Source organism: Brachyhypopomus gauderio, chromosome 4 (assembly GCF_052324685.1).
Source record: "Brachyhypopomus gauderio isolate BG-103 chromosome 4, BGAUD_0.2, whole genome shotgun sequence".
In the NCBI taxonomy this organism is placed as follows: domain Eukaryota; kingdom Metazoa; phylum Chordata; class Actinopteri; order Gymnotiformes; family Hypopomidae; genus Brachyhypopomus; species Brachyhypopomus gauderio.
This window is the reverse complement of record NC_135214.1, coordinates 35,924,219-35,946,595: the sequence shown is the minus strand read 5'-3', so window position 1 is coordinate 35,946,595 and position 22,377 is coordinate 35,924,219. Positions and strand designations below refer to the sequence as shown.

Genomic DNA, 22,377 nt, shown 5'->3' with positions numbered 1-22,377 from the left:
TTTCAGCTCATAACCCACCTGTTTGTGCAATATCAGTTTTATTTACCTTATTTTCATTTTTCTTATTTTGGAAAACCTATTTTATTGTTTGTTTTATTTTACTAAATCTATTTTCTATAGTCTACTGGATTCTTAGCATACTGTGTTTTGCTATTATTCTTTATCAATTTTGTTAACTTTTTCACCTTTATGTACAGTGATCTGGATTATCATTATTATAATATACAATATCTATAATATTCTTTATTATATACCAGTGGTTCTTTTTTCCATAATTTTCTTAAAAAGAACATTTAAGAAGTTTTGGGGTTATTTCTGGTCACTCAGAAAGACAGTTAAGTAAAGCTTTTATTTTATCTTCATTACTGATTATAATTTTCATGAACACGTATGGACATTGCTATGCAGAAAGAATCCTCATAACTCTTCACAAATGTAGACGGAGTATCCGGTTTACGAGAAAACTGAGATTTTGATTTGTGTGGGACAAGTACAAGCAGATTCTAAGGGTGATCCAAGAGTGTTCTTAGTGTAGGCTATTTCAGGCACAAGGCAGAAAGGGCTACAGAGTAGTAGTCTACAATTAGGTTGAGAAGACGTCCTGCTGAGATGGTATTATAAATAGTCGACGGTAAAGTATGTGCGTGTGTTTCTGAGCGTCTAACATGTGCACCGTTGCAGGACTTGGGTCGGCACAAAGTCTGTCTTACAGCTGCGCTGATTACCCATTCTAATAGAGAGGAAAAAAGAGCCGGGGGGCAAAATTTGCTAGTTAGGGTTAGGCTGGAACACAACTCGTCCAGAGTCCTATTTTGGGAAATTCATGTGATCTCAGGCTTGAATCGCGTCGATATTTAATTTACAAAGCAATGTTGTGCTCATACACAAGCCAACAGCATATGTTTGTACAGTCTAAATTGACTATGAATCATAAGTCATATGTACGAAACATTTAAGTCTTCAGTAATAACAAACATGTTGGATTGTAGCTATATATTGTTTAAGTTTTACTATAGACCTATAACACATTTTTTTTTTATCTTAATTAAGAAAGCCCGAACAGCTCTTATATTTAATAATTCCCCGTCATCTCTTTTAAACATTTCCTTCTGTTGTGTCCTACACATCAAAACTCAAACTCACGGGTGACTCTGTAGCAGCACTGCGCATGCGTAGAGCCAGATTCGCATCAAGGAGAAAACGCTGGGAACGATATTGGAGCGAACAGGTCTGAAACATGTTCTGTGTAGCGAGTCACATATGTCGCGTTTAGCTCAACGCGTTGGCCTCGACAGAGAAGCAGTGAGCGACGTTTGGTGTGACGGAGTAAAGAAAAACGACGTTAAATTCGCTCGTTTGATGTGAAAACCGTGTCACTCGCAGTTCATCCAGCGGTAAGCGCTCCGTCTTGACTCGCTAGCGCTAGCTCGCGCGCCAGCCGCTACGTTGCTAACGCTAGCTCGCGCGCTAGCCGCTATACTGCTAACGGTCAGCTGGAATAACTGACCCAAAGGCGACCACTGTACGCCCTGGTGTGGTTCTCTAAATCGGACTACACGGATATGGTCGTTGTGCTGTCGCGTTAAGCGTCGCCCTCTGTTCGTCACATTTGTGGTTGTGTTTCGGGGTGGTGGTCGGTATTCGGTCCGTCTGACAGCGTCCCATCAACACCACCTCGGACCACCCCAGCGCTAACTGGTTGAACTGGGTTTACAGACCCAGGGTGCGCCTCAGTCTTTTGGGTGAAATCGTTATTTCTTCTTCTTGTATACTCTTATTTTGACATTTGTATATGAACCCGACAGTTTTATATGAATTTTATATGACTGGATTAGACCATTTGGTAATTAAATGTAGAAATCTGTGACCTCTTCCCTCTGCAGATTTACACTACACACAAAGCTGCAGGAATCATGGGAGCCGGTAAGAAAACACCGCTAACACAGTACTAACACAGCATTAAACTAGTACGGTACTAACACAGCATTAAACTAGTACGGTACTAACACAGCATTACACTAGTACGGTACTAACACAGCATTACACTAGTACGGTACTAACACAGCATTAAACTAGTACGGTACTAACACAACATTAAACTAGTACGGTACTAACACAGCGTTAAACTAGTACAGTACTAACCAGTGTTTCGAATAACGCCGTTAAAAATAACGGCGTTAAGTAACGGCGTCATTTTGTCAGTAACGGGATAATATAATTAGTTACTTTTCCTGTCGTTACAACGCCGTTTACATTACTGGTCATTAAAAGCGGTGCGTTACTATATATTGATATACTAATGCGAGCGGACCGCTGCCCAGGCTAGTGAGGAGTAACAGATCTCGATAGGTCACAGTTTAACTTAACAAGTGTTATGGTAGCCAATCAGAGTCAGTGTTTTTACACGCGTGCCGAAGCACACCAGTGACACGACACAAACGGAGAAGAGGCAGAAATGGCGAGTCAGGAGCAAGCCGAAGAAAAATTAGCATTTTCAAGGTGGCGATATAAACATTATTTAAGAAAATACTTGAAGTTCCTGAATGTCTACCAGACTGGGTATTTGATTTATTTAATTAAGAATAGAGGTTTTATTGTTAAGTTTACTTCTGTTGTGAACAAACCAGTTGACTCAGGTTGAGAGGATTTAATTTGATAGATGTAAATGCACTTTATATAGTGTAACTGTTTACTTTTGCTTTTTTTTTTTATCTTTTTTTCTTTTTTTGCATTTGAAATTTTAAAGGATTTTATCCTGCACTGGTCTGTTGATGTGCAATAAGTATCAAAAGTTAAACACCTTTCTGATCTACTCATTTCAACTGACTGTGAAAACTGCTTTTTCAAAAAATCCTTATTCATTGGCATATAACTTTTTTTAAACTGTAATGCAAATAGTTACTTTCCCTGGTAACGAGTTACTTTTATTATAGAGTAATTCAGTTACTAACTCAGTTACATTTTTGAACAAGTAGTGAGTAACTATAACTAATTACTTTTTTAAATTAACGTTCCCAACACTGGTACTAACACAGCGTTGAACTAGCACGATACTAACCAGGATAATGGTTTTATTGTATTTTTTAACAGTTTTGTAATTGACATGTATATGCTTTGAAACCCAGCTATGTTGATTATAATTAGTCCAGGCCTTTGAAAAGCTTGAGGCTGAGGCATTCTTAAGTATTGTTAATGATGTTGGAGATCAGAAGGCCTCAGACTATTCTGTCAAAATGTTTAAATGTAATCCGTGACCAGACGTTTCTGGATGTGGCTGGTCCCAGACCTGCTCCTAGGCCAGGAAAGACCTGCTGGTTTCAAAGCTTTTTTGAGCTTTGTGCTGTACAGGAATTTCCTTTGTGGCCATCTTTGTGTCTCGCTGCCCTGTCTCAATGTGTGTGTGGTGGTGTTGTGGCCTCTGAACACCTGCGTCTCTGTTGCTTTCCCTTGGGCAGTGTGTGTTTTGGGTGCTCTCTGTCTGCCTGGCTGAGGTATCTCTCTCTCTGTCTGCCCTCCCGACCCCTCAGTGTTCCTGCCAGCGGATGCTGCCCATGCCGTCCTGAGGAGGCTCCCGAGGGCGAACTTCTTCCTGGAGGAGATGAAACAGGGCAACATTCAGAGGGAGTGCAGGGAGGAGGTGTGCAGCTACGAGGAGGCCAGGGAGGCTTTTGAGAACGATGAAAAGACGGTGAGCGGTCAGGGCAAGTCGCAGCGCGCCTACACATCCAGAAATGTACAGAAAACTCTCATCTGTCTCACTCCATTTATTTTCCTCCCTCTCTTTTTCACTTGTCCTCTTTCTCTGTCTCTGTCTCTCTTGCCATCTCTGTATCTCTCTCTGTTGCGCTCTCTTTCTCTCTGTTGTGGACTTCTCTTGCTTCATCTTATACTCTTACTCTTCATCTCTTTCTCTCTCTCTTTCTCACTGTCTTGCCCCCTCAGACTCTCAGTGTGTCTCTCTCCGTCTTGCCCCCTCAACAATATCTCTCTCCATTTTGCCCCTCAACGATCTCTCCCTTTCTCTCTCTCTCTCTCTCTCTCTCTCTCTCTCTATCTCTATCTCTATCCCCCTCTCCATCCCTTTCTTGCTCTCCCTTGCATTTTTGTGAGCTGGAATTTTCCTGTGAGCAGGAAGTGTGTTATCGGGAGGAAGTGTAGTTGTTTTCCTGAGAGATTCACAGACCCGATTGTGATTTATTCTGGATTACCCCTGAGACACTCCCTTCCCCTTTTCAGTTTTTTGGCACATAATCCTGTGCGTCAGAGCTCAGTGTGCAGTAATAAATTATGCCACTCTCGTTGGGAAGTGTGTGTTTTGGTGAGGAACTATCTATTGGACAGCCCCCCTCACTGAACAGTAACAGTCTTCGCTGTCTTGTGTTACATGGAAAAGTGCCAAAAAATTACAGCGACGTCATGCCTGTTGGCATGTTTCACTGTTTGCCGTAATGGTTAAGATCAGGATTTGTGCTGTATCATTAGCTGCTAGTTTAGTGTAAACAGATACTTTTATTAAGAACAGAAATGGATTTAAGGCCTTGTTCTGAAAAACTAATTTGGAAACTACCATGCACGAGGACTTTTCTATACTGTAACATGTAGCTTTTTTTGCTGAAAGTGTGTGGGGGATGAGGGTTCTTTTTCACATTTTGGAATTTGAAACACCTGCTTCCCTTGATGGACCAGTATGGTGAGCATGGGTGACTTCTGTTGTGATATGTTTCTTCCTGTACACAGAAGAGGACTGGCGAGGACTGGCGTACTAAAAGCATGTGACACTGGTTTTCATGTCTGGTCAGGGTGTTTGAGCTGCTGTTGGTGGGTATTGAGGTCATCTGTGGGCTGGTGTGAGAGTGTAAGATCACGGACCGACATTTTGTGTCCAGGAGAATAGAAAGGAAACATTACACTGTTTTGTATTCAGACCTTTTATTCGTGCTTCCCTTGGGCTGGGAACCAGAAAAAAATGTGTTTTTCTGAACGCATGTATATAAAATGTAATTAAGTAATCTGAAAACTTTTGATGTTAGAAAATATTGGATACCATTTTATTTTTAGCCAGAAAATATTAAATGATTGGCAAGCGCAAGAAATGCAGTATAGAAAATCAAACAAGACATGAACAGGATAAAAGAGTGAACCATAGTTCTGTGAAGAAGTGAACAGGATAAAAGAGTGAACCCTAGTTCTGTGAAGAAGTGAACAGGATAAAAGAGTGAACCCTAGTTCTGTGAAGAAGTGAACAGGATAAAAGAGTGAACCCTAGTTCTGTGAAGAAGTGAACAGGATAAAAGAGTGAACCCTAGTTCTGTGAAGACGTGAACAGGATAAAAGAGTGAACCCTAGTTCTGTGAAGAAGTGAACAGGATAAAAGAGTGAACCCTAGTTCTGTGACGACGTGAACAGGATAAAAGAGTGAACCCTAGTTCTGTGAAGAAGTGAACAGGATAAAAGAGTGAACCCTAGTTTTGTGAAGAAGTGAACAGGATAAAAGAGTGAACCCTAGTTCTGTGAAGAAGTGAACAGGATAAAAGAGTGAACCCTAGTTCTGTGAAGAAGTGAACAGGATAAAAGAGTGAACCCTAGTTCTGTGAAGACCGAGCCAAAAGTGCACTGACAGACAGCTGAAGGCTGTTGGACAGGAGCCGTGTGTGTTAGCGGTGAGGAGGGAGAGCGGGAGTTTTAACATGCACAGTTAGGACACTTCAGTGAAACACAAAAAAATGAAGATTGCACAGTGGACATTGCATTGAATGCTAGATTTGCCATGAAAAGCAGAGCAAACATCAATAAATAAATGAATTAATTAAAAATGATATAAATGTGACAAGTTTGGCAAATTAATTAAATAAAAATAAAAGCAAATTTAAACGAACTAAATAACATTTAAAAACCTGAAGCTTTTCGAAATAATCTTGAAGGGTGTCCTGTTCCTTCCAATCTAAGGATGTACAGGTTGACGAGCAGCTTACGTGCCAATGGTGTTGTATGTATGTGCATCTGACCCCTCCCACCTCTTTTGTGATTTACTGCAGAGGCGATTCTGGGAGGAGTATCAGCGTGAGAGCAGCCCCAAACCTGGGGGTCTCGAGTCTATAGCAGGTGGAGTCAGTTCTCTCTACCTCATCCTTCCTCTGCTGCTGGTGCTTCTGCTTATTGCCGCCGTCTCCGTCACAGCATGGAGGTGTCACTCACGCAAAAGATCGCAGCGCAGCCCTGCTATTGGCCGACCCCAGAGGGACCCTACCCTTGCAGTAGTGTCTATGGACCAGTGGGGGCGGGACTACCGCCCCGACCTCAGCCCACACTCGGAGATCAGCGCACCTGGTAGCCCCACCTACCCAGGCCCTGACCTCACACCTGGGCGGGGCAGTATAGGGGACCTGCCCCCTTCTTATGAGGAAGCTGTGGGTCATATGGATGTGCACATAGAGACAGAAGCTCCCCCACAGTATGAAGACATTATGAATAACTCTGCTAGCAACATTATGATTGGGCATGCAAAGTGAAGAATCATACAGTCGTAACACCCCACTACACATCCCGTTCTTCTTGAGGTTTATCGTCCACCTTCCTGAGTCTGTCCTTCACAAACTGCTGATTCCGTTTTTTTTATACCAGCAAACTTCACAAGCGAAACACAGAGGTATCACTTCCCCGAACACGCCTGCTTGAACTCAAATGCCTCCCAACAGGCAATGGAAACACAGTGCTGCAGAGAGACGCCTCAGTCCCAGCTGTACCCAGACGTCCCGCGTAAGGACACAACAGCCTCCTAATATGAGTCACCTGGCTTAGCTGAGACATTGTGGCAGGGCTCTCTGCTGTCACTTCTATCTGAGCTACCTGGTCTGGATGCAGACGTCCCAGCCATTTACATCTGACTTGCACTCATTGAATGGGTGTAGCAGAGGAAGTGTCCACTTTTCCACCTTTCTGTTCTGGTTCCATGGTGACAGTACTGTTGACGTCTGGTACGCCACCTCATTACATAGCACTAGCAATATTGGAAAAACACGAGCAATACTGGAAATCCCTCGCGGAGCAGGATTCTCCACTTCACACATGGAAACCCACGTGGAGCAGCACTCTCAGCCCGAAAGGCGGAGCATGCAGCGTTGTACAGCCCTTTACCAAACCAGCTCCAGCTCCGGGATGCAACTGTGAAGCCCTTCAGAAGCCCAAACTGCTAACTTAGGGCACAGGAAACACTACATTATGAATATCCAGCTCCAGACCTGAGGAACAGTTTGTTTGTCTGTTTGTTTTGTTAAAATAAGGAAGCTGTGTTGACTCTAAAGTCTTATATAATTACAAGCCAGCAAGGAAATAGAACCTGCAGCAGAATATAAAACCTGGAAATTACATGCAAATGCCTGAAACAGTCCTGAGGTGTTGAAGCTAACGCCTGCAGGGCTGAGGAGCAGACAGAGCTGTGAGCCTTGATGCACCTCGTCTAGCCCGGAGCCCCAGACTGGCTCTCTGTCTAGACACTTGCCAGAAGTGGCACTTCCACTCACTTCACATGTTCGTGCATGTGAGCAGCTTCGGGTCTCGGTCTTAGTTCTCACACTCTCCCCATATCCATTGCTGTGAAGTCAGCGCTCACGGTGGTGTGTGGACGTGCAGAATGAACGCGTTTGAATATGTGGGCATGACGTGCTCATGAAAGATCAGCCAAACAGGCACATCTTTGTGTTCCGGGGGAGCGTGCCCAGACTGGCCGCCATCAGAACATCACTGCTTCACACGGGTTGGGCTGAACACCGAGGAAACACTTCAACATTGGCCTTTCACTGCAGCTCACTGCACTCACAACAGCATTTGTGTAAAGAAGAAAAAAATAGTATATCTGCTATGCACTGATTGAATTTTGGAAGAAAAAAAAAGTTTATACAAAGAATATATGTTTTTGTTTCTTATTTTTGTTTTATTGACACTTGGTTACAGCCTCATGTAGGTTTACAAGTATAAAAAAATCAGGTGAAAAATTATATGCTCACTATTGCCAAGAAATTGTGTGTTTGTGTTGTGAGGAGTAGTTGTAGTTTGTTATTAAGTTTTAAGGAAATGTTTATTTTCTTCCAGGATGCTTCTCAGGTTCATGCTGAGATTACTGATCTTGCCTGATATTGTGCAGTTTTGTGTGTTTGTGTTTTTTACATGAATGTCCACACAAAAGAAATACGATCTAATTTTTGCATAGGATGAGTCTATTTTATTGTTAAATAGAGAATGTGATGGTGTATTGCTCCCAGAACAACTGATCAGCCCTACCCCCCATAAGCTGAGCTAGGACATGGGACACAAAGCCCCAATGAAGAGCTTAAGTCATGTTCAGACTGCTGGATGCTCTACTCATACAGCAGCTCTGGTCCAAGATCAGCTTTTGGTGAGGAAAAAGAGAGGGAGATCTGATTCTAGATCAGGAGTCATCTTTGATGTAGCCATTTTTTTAAACCCAGATCTGAAAATACTATAAATCATTTATTATGCATAATGTATCTTTTATTATGCATAGCAAATTCTCATTAATAGCTTTAGAACTGACAAAAAATGTAACAATTTGCAAAGTAATGTCTTACTTTGAGGGGAGGGGGGAGAGAGCAGGACATGATGTGCCTATGGTCACCCGTGTGGGGCACTTTGTTTACATGTGAATTAATGTGCTGAATCTAACATTAGCAATATCCTGTTAACCATTCTCAAATACAAGAGGAGATTTATCATGTATTTTGATGTCTTAAATGATCAGCCCACTGAATTATGTTGAAGCCAAGCACAAATTTGCTCAGTAAACTAAAACTATTGGAAAGTTTGTGAGTGAGTTAACATGACTTAGACTTGACTAACATGAGATCTGGGAGGAGAACCTGTGACAGCAGATGACTGCGGCAAGTTGTGTTGAAGTGCAGATGAACTCAACAGACATCCTGTGTACGTTGGTGTTGGATAGTGGTAAAGATAAGGATCTCCAGCAGGGCTCCAGGCCCGGCAGCTGTGTGAACACTCCCTCAGTATCAGGACTCCCAAATGGAGGCAGGACATCTTTTACAGACATCGCTCCTCTGCTGCTGTGGTCAAAGCATAATGGCATTTTCCGCTCTTGAATGACCGACTTCCTTCTACACTGGCTTTGACTAGCTTTGGAGTTAAGAGCTGGTGAGTTAGCACCACCTAAAGGATAACTAGTATAGTTCACCTGAGCTGGGGGGGCTCATTGAACAACTTCAAAAAGGCCTTTGAAGGCAAGTGAGGTCAGGAACGTTTGCCCTAAAGCTTATAATGGATGTGTGTGTGTTTTTTGTGTGGGAAAACTTTAAAAAAAAAAAAAAAAACCTGCAAACGGTCATAACTGCATTATTGCATTTTAAAAATGTTTTGAGTGAATGCACTTTTCTGGGGGACATTTCATGTCCTTAATTGAGGAATACTGATGTTAGAAACGATAATACACAACATAGTGGTTGAGTGAAATACACAATTTAGGATGAATGGTTGTCTCATTGGAACTATTCATTTTGAAATACATTGTTAAGAAATGGAGTTAGTTGTGTCAGCAGGACTTTAGTGACATCATTAGCTTGGTATACTAAGTGTGGTGCTTCTTTTCCTGGTTTTTGTTAACGCTTTTCCAGACCACTAGATCACAGTGTGTATGGATGTGTGCATACAGATTAAAACCTAACTTTCTTTTGGAATAACCGAGTCTGAATTGTGTTTGTAATAAAGCGTTTCAACTCATGTTGGAGTGTTCATTGGCTGCTGAGAGATAAAAATCTGAACTGTGCAGAAAAGTCCATGAATAGATCCATGTTTATATTAAATAAGCAAGTGGCAGGCAGTGACTGTCTTAATTAGTGAATCAGTGAACACCTGCAAGTCAGGATTTATCAAATGCATTAAATGTTCAGTTTATAGTTTAACATTGCCATTATCACCATTATGTATTAGTTTGGGATCCTTTACTCCACTGCGGAGGCTGAAGGGCCTTAATCGGCTCTTGATGGGGATCTGTGTGTAGAGCCAAGCTGGCACAGGTACACAGTAACTTCTTAACTTTCTGGACACGGTACCGGCTGTAGTTAAGACAGGTCGCTATGGTGAGAACAGCCTGAAAAGGCTTCACCTGCTGACTGAATGTTCTGTTACCATGGAGATGCATCTCCACAAATGACTTGTTTATCACAGCTTCAATGTTGGGAATCCATCACCACTACACTAGTTCTGTGTGAAAACGAGCTCCACAATAAAGTAGTTACAAAAGATTCTTTAATGTTTTTTGTCGTAGAAACAACACAAGATTCATAGTGATTCTGGCAGTTTCCCCCGGAGGCGAACGGTAGTGCTATTGGCTCAGGAGGTCAAACAAGCATTACAAATCTCATACAAAACTGTTAGCGTAGCGAAAAGAAACCCAACGCACGGGATCGACACGTCTCATCGGAATTAGCAAGGCATGAGCAATCAAACTGCTCCCACTTACATACGAGAAAATGTTCAGCAAGTAACTGTAACGGCCCTGAGAGCAAGAAAGGACATCACGTGGACACCACGCAGGTTAAAAAACATTGGCCAATCAGACGGCAGAAATGTGTGGACGGATCCTGGGAGTGGTTCCTGTTTACTGGCCTGGTAGAGGAAGCAAAGTCTCCAGTCTCCTCAGACCCACTCCCTGCCCTCCAGCCCCCATGGCCGGGGTCCTCACACCCACTCCCTGGGGCTGCGCAAAACTTTCAGCATCTCCGCTTCTTTGGTGCCTGGGGACGGCTCCTGCATGTACTCCCACCTGCTCAGAGCCAGACAGGCAACACACACATTCAGTGTCATTAAACACAGCAGCTGACGCAGTCTTCCCAGCTATCACACACACACACACACACACACTGACCGTGCTGTGAGCGGCAGAGACATAAGGATGCTCTCCACTCTAGATCCTGGAGTCGCGAGACCAAACTTCACCCCCCGGTCATAGACCAGGTTGAACTCCACATACCTGAAACACACAGCCAGCACTATAGTAGCTGCACACACTAATCACACATACATTTCACATCTTTAACCAGAACTGGGTCAGAATGTAACCTTAATAGACCATATACACTGTAATACGTTTGTGATCATGGTTTATAGTTTTGTAGTGTTGTAGAATTTCAAATATACAACCTCAAATAATTCCCCATTTAATGAATAAGAATTATAATCCAAAACAAGAAAAAAAAAAAAAAAAAAGTACAGTACAGTGAAAGTGCACCCCCCCACCTACCCCTCTCTCCCTTACCTGCCACGTCTTATTTGTTGCCAGTCTTTCTCCTCCTGAGTGAAGGTGTCGTTCAGGTGTTTCTGGACGATGGGTACGTAACAGGGGACCACTGTCTTAGCACAGCTCTTCACAAAACCAAAGACCTCCTCCTGATTGGGCGAGTCCAGGTCATCAAAGAAGATCCCACCAATGCCACGAGTCTCCCCACGGTGACGAATGTAGAAGTACTGATCACACCTGCAGATGAGGGAGCAAGACACAGACCTGCTTATCACACCTGCAGGACACAGACCTGCTTATCACACCTGCAGGACACAGACCTGCTTATCACACCTGCAGGACACAGACCTGCTTATCACACCTGCAGGACACAGACCTGCTTATCACACCTGCAGGACACAGACCTGCTTATCACACCTGCAGGACACAGACCTGCTTATCACACCTGCAGGACACAGACCTGCTTATCACACCTGCAGGACACAGATCTGCTTATCACACCTGCAGGACACAGACCTGCTTATCACACCTGCATGACACAGACCTACAGTACTTGCAGATCTTTGGGCCTATTACTGACTTATATAAGATGTGTTAAGAGTGTTTGAATGCTGGTAATGTGAAGGCACATGTGTAGTGTGAGAGGACACTAATACTCTTTTCCCTAAACCACAATATAACAGTGGACTCAAATGACCAGTCCACCAAGGGTACTGTATCCAAATTAATTCTTGTCTTATCAATGTAAAACACACACTCACTCACTCACTCACTAACACACACACACCAGCAGAGTCTCCTACCACTTCTTAAAGTCGGGGTAGAACTGGGGGTGGTGTTTGTCGCACGCCTCTCGCAGGACGCTGTGAAAGTGGGCGGCGTCTTCCTCATTGATGTAAACGGGAGTGAGGTCAGTTCCCCCACCGAACCACCACTGCTTAGAACCTGCACACAGCACCCAGCACACACTTACATCACTACATACACAATATATACCACACACGCCACCCAACACACGCTTACATTACTACATACACAATATATACCACACACGCCACCCAACACACGCTTACATTACTACATACACAATATATACCACACACGCTTACATTACTACATACACAATATATACCACACACGCCACCCAACACACGCTTACATTACTACATACACAATATATACCACACACGCTTACATTACTACATACACAATATATACAACACACGCTTACATTACTACATACACAATATATACCACACACGCCACCCAACACACGCTTACATCACTACATACACAATATATACCACACACGCCACCCAACACACGCTTACATCACTACATACACAATATATACAACACACGCTTACATTACTACATACACAATATATACCACACACGCCACCCAACACACGCTTACATCACTACATACACAATATATACCACACACGCCACCCAACACACGCTTACATTACTACATACACAATATATACCACACACGCCACCCAACACACGCTTACATTACTACATACACAATATATACCACACGCCACCCAACACACGCTTACATCACTACATACACAATATATACCACACACGCCACCCAACACACGCTTACATCACTACATACACAATATATACAACACATGCTTACATTACTACATACACAATATATACCACACACGCCACCCAACACACGCTTACATCACTACATACACAATATATACCACACGGCACCCAACACACGCTAACATTACTACGTACACAATATATACCACACACGCCACCCAACACACGCTTACATTATTACATACACAATATATACCACACACGCCACCCAACACACGCTTACATTACTACATACACAATATATACAACACACGCTTACATTACTACATACACAATATATACCACACGGCACCCAACACACGCTAACATTACTACATACAGTACACATATATGTTATGTATTATTTGTTTTATTATTGTTTTCTTTTTCATTGCTCTCGTCGTCGTAGAACACAACAATGTTCATATATTGTTGCTTATTAAAGTAATGTTTTGCATCATAATTCACTCTTCACACTGTTTTAACTAAACAGTTACTGCAACAAAGTATTATCAGTGAGAGTAAGGACAGAGAGACAGACAGACAGAGGTCTGGGTGGGGTTTCTGAGATAACAACATCTCTGTCCACATGTGGCCTGGTCTCAATACACAGTGACACAGCAGAACTCACCATTGTCCTCTTCGATCTCAAAGTATCTGTAGTTGAAGTGCACTGTGGGAATGTGGGGGTTTTTGGGGTGGATGACACAGCTGACGCCCATAGCAACGAATGGCAGCTTCCCTGTGACACAGAGATAAAGAGAGGACAGTTAGACCCAGGACACATGGCTAGTGTCACGTAAAACCACCACTCCACACCTCTACAGCGCCTCCTACAGGCCGGAGAGGAACCTGCAGACGGGCAAGGACAGTGGTAGAGCGTTAAGTGTGGGAAGTGGTTCTGAAACACACTCAGTGCTGGTGGTTCAGGTATGAAACCAAGAACAACATACAAGATGGTGTTAATTCCCTTGATAGGACAGGGAGGGTCACCATTCCCAAACACCAAATAAGCAACCAAATAACCCAGCATATCACACCCATCACAACAGACTGATGGTCTACTAACAGGAGAGGTGAAAAGCTGTAGCAGGGTTGGGGAATAAAATTACACTCACAACGGAGCACAGGGCAGAGGGGCAGAGGTCCTGGGGCAGGAGGTCACCTGGGGGCAAGAAGCGGTCCACTCACCGTCTTTCCCTTGGAGTTTCTTTCCACGGCTGCGCATCTGCTTGGCGGCCTCTTCCGTAAGGTAGCCAGACACCACAGACACGTTCACCCCGGCCTTCTCAAACACCTTACCGTCCTGCATCACACAGCTAATCCCTCCACCACCTAACACACACACACATTTCATTTTTAGTTTGTGTTTATAACACTGTGTCTCTGGGTGTGGAAATAAGAATAAAGATGAAGAATAAAGCTGTGGAAATAAGAATAAAGAGATCACTAGCACTTAAGGCAGACATTATCCAACCTTCTTAGGCTGATGTTGTTAAACTTCAAATTAAACTTTGCATCATGACTTTCTAATCACGAGTTTTAAGAGCACGACACAGAAAATACACGAAAGTTAGTAGGGGGAGATTACAGGGAGCTCCACCGTGAGGTTAAGCACCTTCTTTACGGTCCCACCGGTCCACTCTGAACGTGCCACCGTCCACCTGCTCCAGCGCCTTGCAGAACTCAGCCTGCGTCTCCATGATCAGCATCTCCATCCTGGTGGTCATCTCGCCTTTCTTCTGCTGCAGGACCTTCATGTCGGTGACCGGAGGAGACATGAACGACCTGCAGCGCTCGGCGATGTCTCCTTCGTCCACCGCGACCCGCGATATCCTCGCCGACATCTCAGCCCGCTGGAAGTGACTAACGCCGGCTGCCACGACACCAGCCACGGCCGCTGCCCCCGTGGCCACGAACACGTTCCTGTAGCGGCCGCCGGCCGTCCGGCCCGCCGCGGACCGGGACACCTGCCTCACACCCACACCTGCCCTCAGGTGCGCCGCGCCGCGGACTCCCGCTGTGGAGCGCAGCGTCCTGGTTAAGACGCACAAGACGAAGGAAGACATCTTCTCAACTCTGGAGGACAACGAGGGACGAGCGAGCGGGGCGGTCCGGTGAACTACCGTTTAAACTACAACACTCGTGTTGGCCCGCACGTAGCTGCACACACTTCCTGTGACACTCCTCTCCCGGGGGCGTGGCTTGTCGCTCGCGTGCCGTGCAAATTCCAGATCGAGATGAATTGTGGGAAGTTGAGTTTTTTTTTTCGAGGAATAACTTTCGTGTATTTTGTTCCAATCGGAAAGTAAATCCAGACAAAACACGGTGCTTGAACCTGCAATAATTTTGTTTTTAAAGCTGTGACATGTCTTATCAAATAATAATAAAAATGAACAATGGATATTTATTTTAATATCAAATTTAATGATGACCAAGAAATTTTCTCATTCATGTGTTAAAACAAACAAATACACTCATGGCTGGATCTTTACCAAAACTGTAGAAGAAGCGTGATCTGTATTCGCACGTAAACGAATTTTTATTCTTCATTCATACATATATATCTCTAATAAAACAGGTTGCAGTACTCGGCCACGGCCAGTATCATCACTGATACTTAGCTTGATTGTGTGATTTGTTTGTGACTTGTGTATTCGTCTGTATAATTTGTTTTTGTGTAATTTGTGTAGTCCTCCCAAGGTTTCTTCCTATTCCCCACCATCTAGGGAGTTTTTCCTTGCCACTGTCGCCTTTGGCTTGCTCATTAGGGATTTGGATTCATAGTATTGTTAACCTTGTAAATCCTGTAAAGCGCTTTGTGACAACATGTGTTGTGAAAAGCGCTATACAAATATATTTGATTTGATTTGATTTGATATCTAAAGCCGGGAAACCGGAGCCCTTCTAGGCGTACACTGCGCATGCGCGTGCTTCCACGTCAGACCGTGTTGTCCGACTCTATGACAACACATCTTATAGCCGGCTTAGAAACCCGAGGCCGCCACGAGAGAGGATTAAAGACACGCGCAGGTCCTCACGGGAAGTTCACGCGTCTAGCGAACCAGCTGATGAACATCTCTGAACAGGAACGAGCTGTTCCTTAAAACAAGAGAATACAGAATAGTCCAGTTACAGGTGAGTTCAGTTACATCCGGTATCTGTAAGATGGGGAGCCGCGGTAGGTCAGGCGCGCGCTCTCATGCTCCCGTTACACCCGCGCGCGCACTGCAGGTACACATCACTCCAAGTTGTTATGGCAATGAGACACAGTGCATTTGAAAAAATGTTTCAACAGGCATAACTTCTCTGCTAGTTTTGTACAATGCAACCAACTTCAACTGCGTGTACTGGTTTGTATTTATTTGATGTAGGTTTTGTTTCATTCATGTAGTAACAGTCCTAGTCTCAGCTCTCCTCTACCAAGCAGAAACAGTCTTCCTCTATCCTATTAGGATAATTACATTACATGATTTAAAAAAAATTTGTTTTGATTTTGTATAGGCAAAAATAAATGTTGGTTAACTGTTTGTACCAAAAATACTGTAATTCAAACTTAAGTTGTACAGAAATTAAAGTAGCTAAGAACGGGACTGTATATTGAATTTGATCCTCACAGAGCTGTTGTTCTGTGGTGTGCTGAGATGGATTAGACATCTATAAACACACACAGCCCACCATGCTGGAACAGAGAAGCACAGAGGACACTGGTGTTATCTCTCTCACTCTCTCTCTCTCTCACGCACGCACGCACACACGCACACACACACACACACACACACACACACACGAGCCCCAATGAGGCAGGGATTGTGACATGGGTCTTTATGTATGCACGTGTGTGTATTTGTCTTGTTAAAGTTGCCTTAGTGTTCATACATGCTGATTGTGAGTGCTGCTGTGTGTTGGTGCGTGTCAGTGAGGGGAGAGGAATGAGTGTGTCAGTGTGCAGTAATACTCAGGAGGAGTATGATGACGACTTTGAGAAAGACCTGGACTGGCTAATCAGTGAGGAGGAGAGTAAGAGTGAGGAACAGGTGAGTTCTGGTGTGTGTGTGTGTGTGTGTGTGTGTGAGTGTGTGTGTAAGAGAGAAACACAGGAAGATAGAAAGTTAGAGAGAGTGGGAGATGAATTAATAATAGTCTGCTGCATGTCTGAGGGAAATATAAAGATATGTAGAAGGCCTCCAAGTGTGTGTGTGTGTGTGTGTGCGCGCGCTAACTCATAAGATTCAGCTAGCGTCTTCCCTTACCATAGTAGATAGAGTGTGTCTGAAATCCAACCTAGTGACACACACCCACATACACACTTTCACTGGAACACACATCAATGTCACATTCCAATTCATTATTAAAAGCAGCTTCTCTATGTATCTGAGTCTCCCTTTCCAGGACACACACACTCATTAACCTTCACAGCTCATGAAAAAAGTTCATGCTGGTTGTTTTGTTCATCTGTGCAAGCTTGAGAACCCTTGTTTTTATATCAGGACCCTGATGACAATGACGTAGAAGCCGAGATAGACCGAGTGCTGGATGAAGATGAGAAGAGAGTGGAGGAAGGTGGAGAGACGTGTAGCAGCAGAGACACCGACCCAACAGAAGATCGATGGCCAACACCTATGGAGCCAGTGGTGGAGCAGTTCAGTGCCAACGGCGACCCTGGTATTGTGGGTAATACCCTGGCTGAGGATAATGATGATGAAGAAAAGAAATCCCTCCTGCAGAAGATCGAGAAGGCCAACAGACAGCTGCAGGACCAGGAGGCTCCAGACCAGACGCGCAGACGCCGGCTGCAGTTCAAAGACACTCTGGTGGACCTGGTGGTGCCTGTTCAGAAGTGCAGCGCCCCCTACAGGGACCTTGAGGTGGATGGAGAAGTGTCAGGGCAGATGGAGAGGCTGAAGATCTCCGCGCAGGAGAATGAGAGTGTGGACATGGGCAGGGATGTGGGCGGGGACGGGGGCGGGGATGGGCGGAGAGAGGGAGCGAGGGAGGGGCGCGTGTTGGTGGAACGAGATGGAAAGTTTGACCTGGTGAGCTTGAAGGAGGTGGAGAGTCAAGGTCTGCTCCCACCTTTGCCTGGATACCATAGTGACAGTCACCATGGCTCCCCGAGGACACAAACGGAACCTGTGAAGAGCACCTGTTTGTCTGCGAACCCACGGTCCAGCTCAGCGTCACCGGCAGGGCCCGAGTCTCGGCACACCCCCCGCCCTCCTCCGCACCGCAGCCAGGCCCGGCCCAGCTCTGCCACCTCCCCCCTGGGGCCCCCGGGCAGGCGGGGGGGCGGCGGCGGCAAGCGCAGGGTCCAGTCGGCCAATGGAGCTCCAGTCCTCTCCACCTTTACCCTCTCCGCACGGCAGAAGGAGCTGCTGACTAATCAGCAACAGCAGAGACAGAGGATCGCCCGAGAGGTCGCCCACCAACCAGGAGTGATAAGTGACCAGCATAACACATTTAGGTTAGGATCTGAGAAAGTTTGAGTGTTAAAAACGTCTCAATCTCTGGCTCTCAGGAGGAAGAGCGTAGGCGTGAGGAAGAGGAGCACAAGCGTCAGGAAAACGAGCTGGCATTCCGAGCGTGGCTCGTGAAGAAGAGGCTACAGCTACAGAACGAGAAGAGAGTGCAGAGAGCTCAGCAGATGGAGAACATGAGCTGCAAGGTTTGTCCACCAGGTGGCGCCAGCGCATTGGAAACCCATTGGTCTTTCACGAATACTGGAGCACTGGGAATGTTTTACAGTACAATTAAAAAGTACAATTGCAGTTACAACTTACACGGATTATTTCTGCTTTAGTTTGATATTGTTTTATAGCTGCAGTAGTGTGTGTGTGTGTGTGTGTGTGTGTGTGTGTGTGTGTGTGTGTGTGTGTGTGTGTGTGTGTGTGTATACACAGCGGGAGTGCTCTGCTGACCCAGATGAGACATTCAGACTGTGGCTGCAGAAGAAACACGAGCAGCAGGTGAAGGAGAAACAGCTGGAGGAGATGAAGCGGCTGGAGCACGAGAGCGCCCTCTACCTGCACACGCCAGAAGAGCGTGACCAGGCCTTCACACTGTGAGTGACGCGGCTCATAGCGTACCAAAGAAAAGCTCATCCTTTCTTTACGCAACACTACAAGGATTTTTCCATTTGCATTCTTCAGTATGAAGAAACCTGTCAAAACATGTCTGATGTGTTTATACAGACATACATATGGAGCCTCCGAGTCGCACACTTACCCCAAAACCCCGTTACAGTGTGAGGTAGGAAGGACCCAATTACTGAGCTGAACTACAACTGAGAACAGAAAGGGGCGAAAGCAACAGCCAGGAGAAGATAGAGGAGAAAAAAGAAGGTTGTAGTCAAAACAGTTTGGGCGGGAAACAAAGTCAAAGTCAATTTTATTTATATATCGCTTTTTACAACAAATGTCACAAAGCAGCTTTGTATGGGTCCAGATCCCTAATGATCAACCCAAAGGCGACAGTGCCAAGGAGGAACTCCCTATGATTATGGAGATTTGGAAGAAACCTCGGGAGTTTCTCTTGGAATTACAAGAGGCTCGTATTTGTTAACGTAATACAAGAGAACTGTTCAGTCAGATAGCTATTTGTTGTGAAACGAAGTAGTTACACTTTCAAGCATTTTAAAGTACTTTAGCCTAAATTCCAGCACTTTCAAACCTGAAACACAAAGCAACATTAAAATTCATCAGGTTCCTTCCCCTGTTTTTGAGGGGTGTTTCTTTATACTACCACATATCGTTTCGGAGAACACTGCACGCGGAAAGTACAAACGCTTCCACCGTTCACACAGGGTCGCGCGAGGTGGGCGGAGTCGCGCGCTACGGTCACTAGCGAAAGTATAAACCAGGCTTAACTCTCACTTAAGCGCAATAATACAGTATAGGGGTGGGCGGGGCTAGTTTACCAACGAAACGCTTCTCGAAATTCTATGTAAGCGCTAGTAAAGCAAAATCACAGACGTTTGTAATTTTTTTACGGCTCAAAAAGAGGACATGTAAAAGAGGACGTCTGGTCCCCATACAGTGTAATGAGTGTTAAGAAAAAAAGAATGTTCCATATTTGTCAGTTGTGATTTTCACTCCAATCGAAATTTGTCCTCTGCATTTACTCATCTGTGCGTAACACACACACACACACACACACACTAACTAACTAACTACTGATCACTAGGGGGCGTGACACACACACACACACACACACTAATGATCACAAGGCAAGGCAACTTTATACAGCACCTTTCATGCACACTGGCAATTCAAAGTGCTTCACACAATAAAAGAAGCTTATTACGACACCTTGGGGCTGTGGTACACACAAGTGTATGTGGGTGTGTGTCACTAGGTTGGATTTCACACACACTCTATCTACTATGGTAAGGGAAGATGCTAGCTGAATCTTGGGTCATTCCAGGATTTTGGTACATTTCCTGTCCCACCACTTAAATTTCAAATGTACATATCCAAAATATCTAAATGACTATTTTTTTAACAATGTACTTGTTATAAGACAAACTGTAAAATTTGGTGGAAAAATAAGCACCTTAGATATTGTTCAAAAGACCGAATACCTTTGAACCACCTCAAAAAATGGCCGTTTTCTCTTGTCCCACACATTGGGTGACCAACTCCTTTGCCAAATTTAACAATTAAAATACGCTCTAAATAAATTACTTCCTCTTGTATATTGTTGAAATGCATCTCCTTTACTTATGAAAACAACTTCTTTGGTCTACATTGTATTGCAAGTCACAGTTTTTACACTATTAAGTTGTGTCCCACAACATGCACACAGCCCTGTTACCATAAGGAATTTTATCTGGCAGAGAAAGGGTTAAAAATATTTGTGTACTGGCACAAAGGAATTTGCATCACAAGGACATTTCCTGTCCACGTGGCAAGAAAAATGGTAAGTGTTCTAACAATTTTCAAGGTTTTTTTCCAAATATGTTTGTCCAAGTTGTGTGTGTCACTCAGTGCAACAATGTTCCTCATATTGTAAGACTAATATTGAGTAGAGTCAAAATTTACTTTATATACTTATATAACCATATTTGTCCTTGATCTTGTATACATAGCTAAATTTTACAGTGAGCATCTGTTTCTGGGGTAGACCACAACTTAGCCTAAATTTGCAACCCTGTTAGTCGCAACTCTGTTACTGCATACCAATTTACTGCACACCAATCTAATAACGAAAAAACTGCTTCCATATCTGAGCTTGACGAATCAAACTTTTTGATAGTTTATAACCTGTAGATATATATTTAAAATGATCAAATTGAAGATCAAATTTTCAGAAGTGACCACCCCTAAATTGTACCAAAATCCTGGAATGACCCTCTTATGAGTTAGCACACACACACACACACACACACACACACGTGATCAGTTGGGGTTAAGTGCCTTACTCACGAGCACTTCAGTCATGGCCTAGGGCCTTGGAATCAAACCCATGACCCTCCGGTCACAAGACCCTAACCACCAGACCATGACTGCCCCAAGCTGTGTAATGATAGTATTAGCAGTGTTATGGTAGTGTTAGCAGTGTTATGGTAGTGTTAGCAGTGGTGGCGTATAGCTCCTTATTGACTGTTGTAACATGAATGTCAGCGTGTTGGAGAAACTGTGAAGTAATAAACATAAACACGAAACATGCGCTACCTGCAGGTGGCTGAGGAGGAAGCGCATGGAGAAGAGGGCGGAGCAGCAGGCTGCACGAGAGCGCTCCCGCAGGCTGGTGTTGGAAGTGCGCCGCGCCAGGCGAATGCAGGGCCTGCTGTGCTCTGTGCGCGACAGCCGAACCTTCCGCTTCGATGATCCCCATGACTACCGCTTCTGACCTCCAGTAGTTACCATGGCCGCAGTAACCAAGTGCCCAATGTTCCACCATATCCAGGGTACTGGTGATACCGCTAGCTCCTCCCCCTGCAGTCACAATGGTTACACCTTCTGAGCTCCTCCTTGGCCACAGTGTCCATAGTGTCCAACAACAAGAATCAACATGATTACCACTTTTGAGCTTGTTACATTCCACTATCACCATGACTACATCTTGTTAGAAGTTCTGGCTCTGTCTGTCTCTGCTGATCTACAGCTCATCAGCACCTGTCTCACAGATGAAATGTTCCTGTCTGCTTCCATCTACCAGCCAGGTGCTCTAAAATTAATGTTGGTAAACGTATATTTACTGAGGAGCAGTGACTTTTGTATAAACATAAATTATATTTTTATTATAATATTATAAAAATCACATATTCTTGTGTTTGGTAAATGTAAAATTTTTCTAATGAAATAGTTAATGTTGCAATATAAAAATAAGTTCTTAATATTAAAAGTATTTCCGTAATTACAATGTTATCTGTGCTCTGAATATGTGTGGAAATTATGTGTTATTAAATGATTCATTTAATATAAAACTCCATATATAACAGACAAAAGTCGCATAGATCTCCTTGCTATTCGATCAGTGGTTTGTGGCACGTTTGGAAACGAACGCAG

The 22,377-nt window shown here is 44.1% G+C and overlaps 3 protein-coding genes across 8 annotated transcripts; 2 read left to right on the top strand and 1 right to left on the bottom strand.

Moving 5' to 3' along the window:
• Positions 1-1,126: 1,126 nt before the first annotated feature.
• prrg1 (proline rich Gla (G-carboxyglutamic acid) 1) lies at positions 1,127-9,377 on the top strand. Of its 4 annotated transcripts, none has more exons than XM_077004346.1 (4): positions 1,127-1,228; positions 1,884-1,923; positions 3,528-3,688; positions 6,036-9,377. In XM_077004346.1, exons 1-4 carry the CDS (start codon positions 1,169-1,171, stop codon positions 6,507-6,509), a joined length of 735 nt encoding a protein of 244 aa, XP_076860461.1. In that variant the 5' UTR covers positions 1,127-1,168; the 3' UTR covers positions 6,510-9,377. The 4 variants fall into 4 exon arrangements, with proteins under 4 accessions (XP_076860461.1, XP_076860462.1, XP_076860464.1 ...); XM_077004347.1 differs by having other exon boundaries at positions 1,190-1,394; XM_077004349.1 differs by lacking the exon at positions 1,127-1,228 and adding an exon at positions 1,485-1,723.
• Positions 9,378-10,255: 878 nt separating this feature from the next.
• On the bottom strand, positions 10,256-15,054 carry cpox (coproporphyrinogen oxidase). The gene is made up of 7 exons (XM_077004345.1): positions 14,487-15,054; positions 14,060-14,203; positions 13,500-13,610; positions 12,067-12,208; positions 11,282-11,500; positions 10,892-10,996; positions 10,256-10,789 (listed from the first exon to the last, which is right to left on the bottom strand). Exons 1-7 carry the CDS (start codon positions 14,935-14,937, stop codon positions 10,705-10,707), a joined length of 1,257 nt encoding a protein of 418 aa, XP_076860460.1. The 5' UTR covers positions 14,938-15,054; the 3' UTR covers positions 10,256-10,704.
• A 769-nt stretch (positions 15,055-15,823) lies between these two features.
• ccdc181 (coiled-coil domain containing 181) lies at positions 15,824-22,141 on the top strand. Of its 3 annotated transcripts, XR_013130610.1 has the most exons (7): positions 15,824-16,006; positions 16,788-16,905; positions 17,359-18,285; positions 18,387-18,533; positions 18,769-18,929; positions 19,060-19,209; positions 21,547-21,669. XR_013130610.1 is itself a non-coding variant. In XM_077004340.1 (6 exons), exons 2-6 carry the CDS (start codon positions 16,801-16,803, stop codon positions 21,716-21,718), a joined length of 1,512 nt encoding a protein of 503 aa, XP_076860455.1. In that variant the 5' UTR covers positions 15,824-16,006; positions 16,788-16,800; the 3' UTR covers positions 21,719-22,136. The 3 variants fall into 3 exon arrangements, 2 of the variants coding, with proteins under 2 accessions (XP_076860455.1, XP_076860456.1); XM_077004340.1 differs by lacking the exon at positions 19,060-19,209 and having other exon boundaries at positions 21,547-22,136; XM_077004341.1 differs by lacking the exons at positions 15,824-16,006; positions 19,060-19,209 and adding an exon at positions 16,116-16,221 and having other exon boundaries at positions 21,547-22,141.
• The last annotated feature ends 236 nt before the right edge of the window (positions 22,142-22,377 follow it).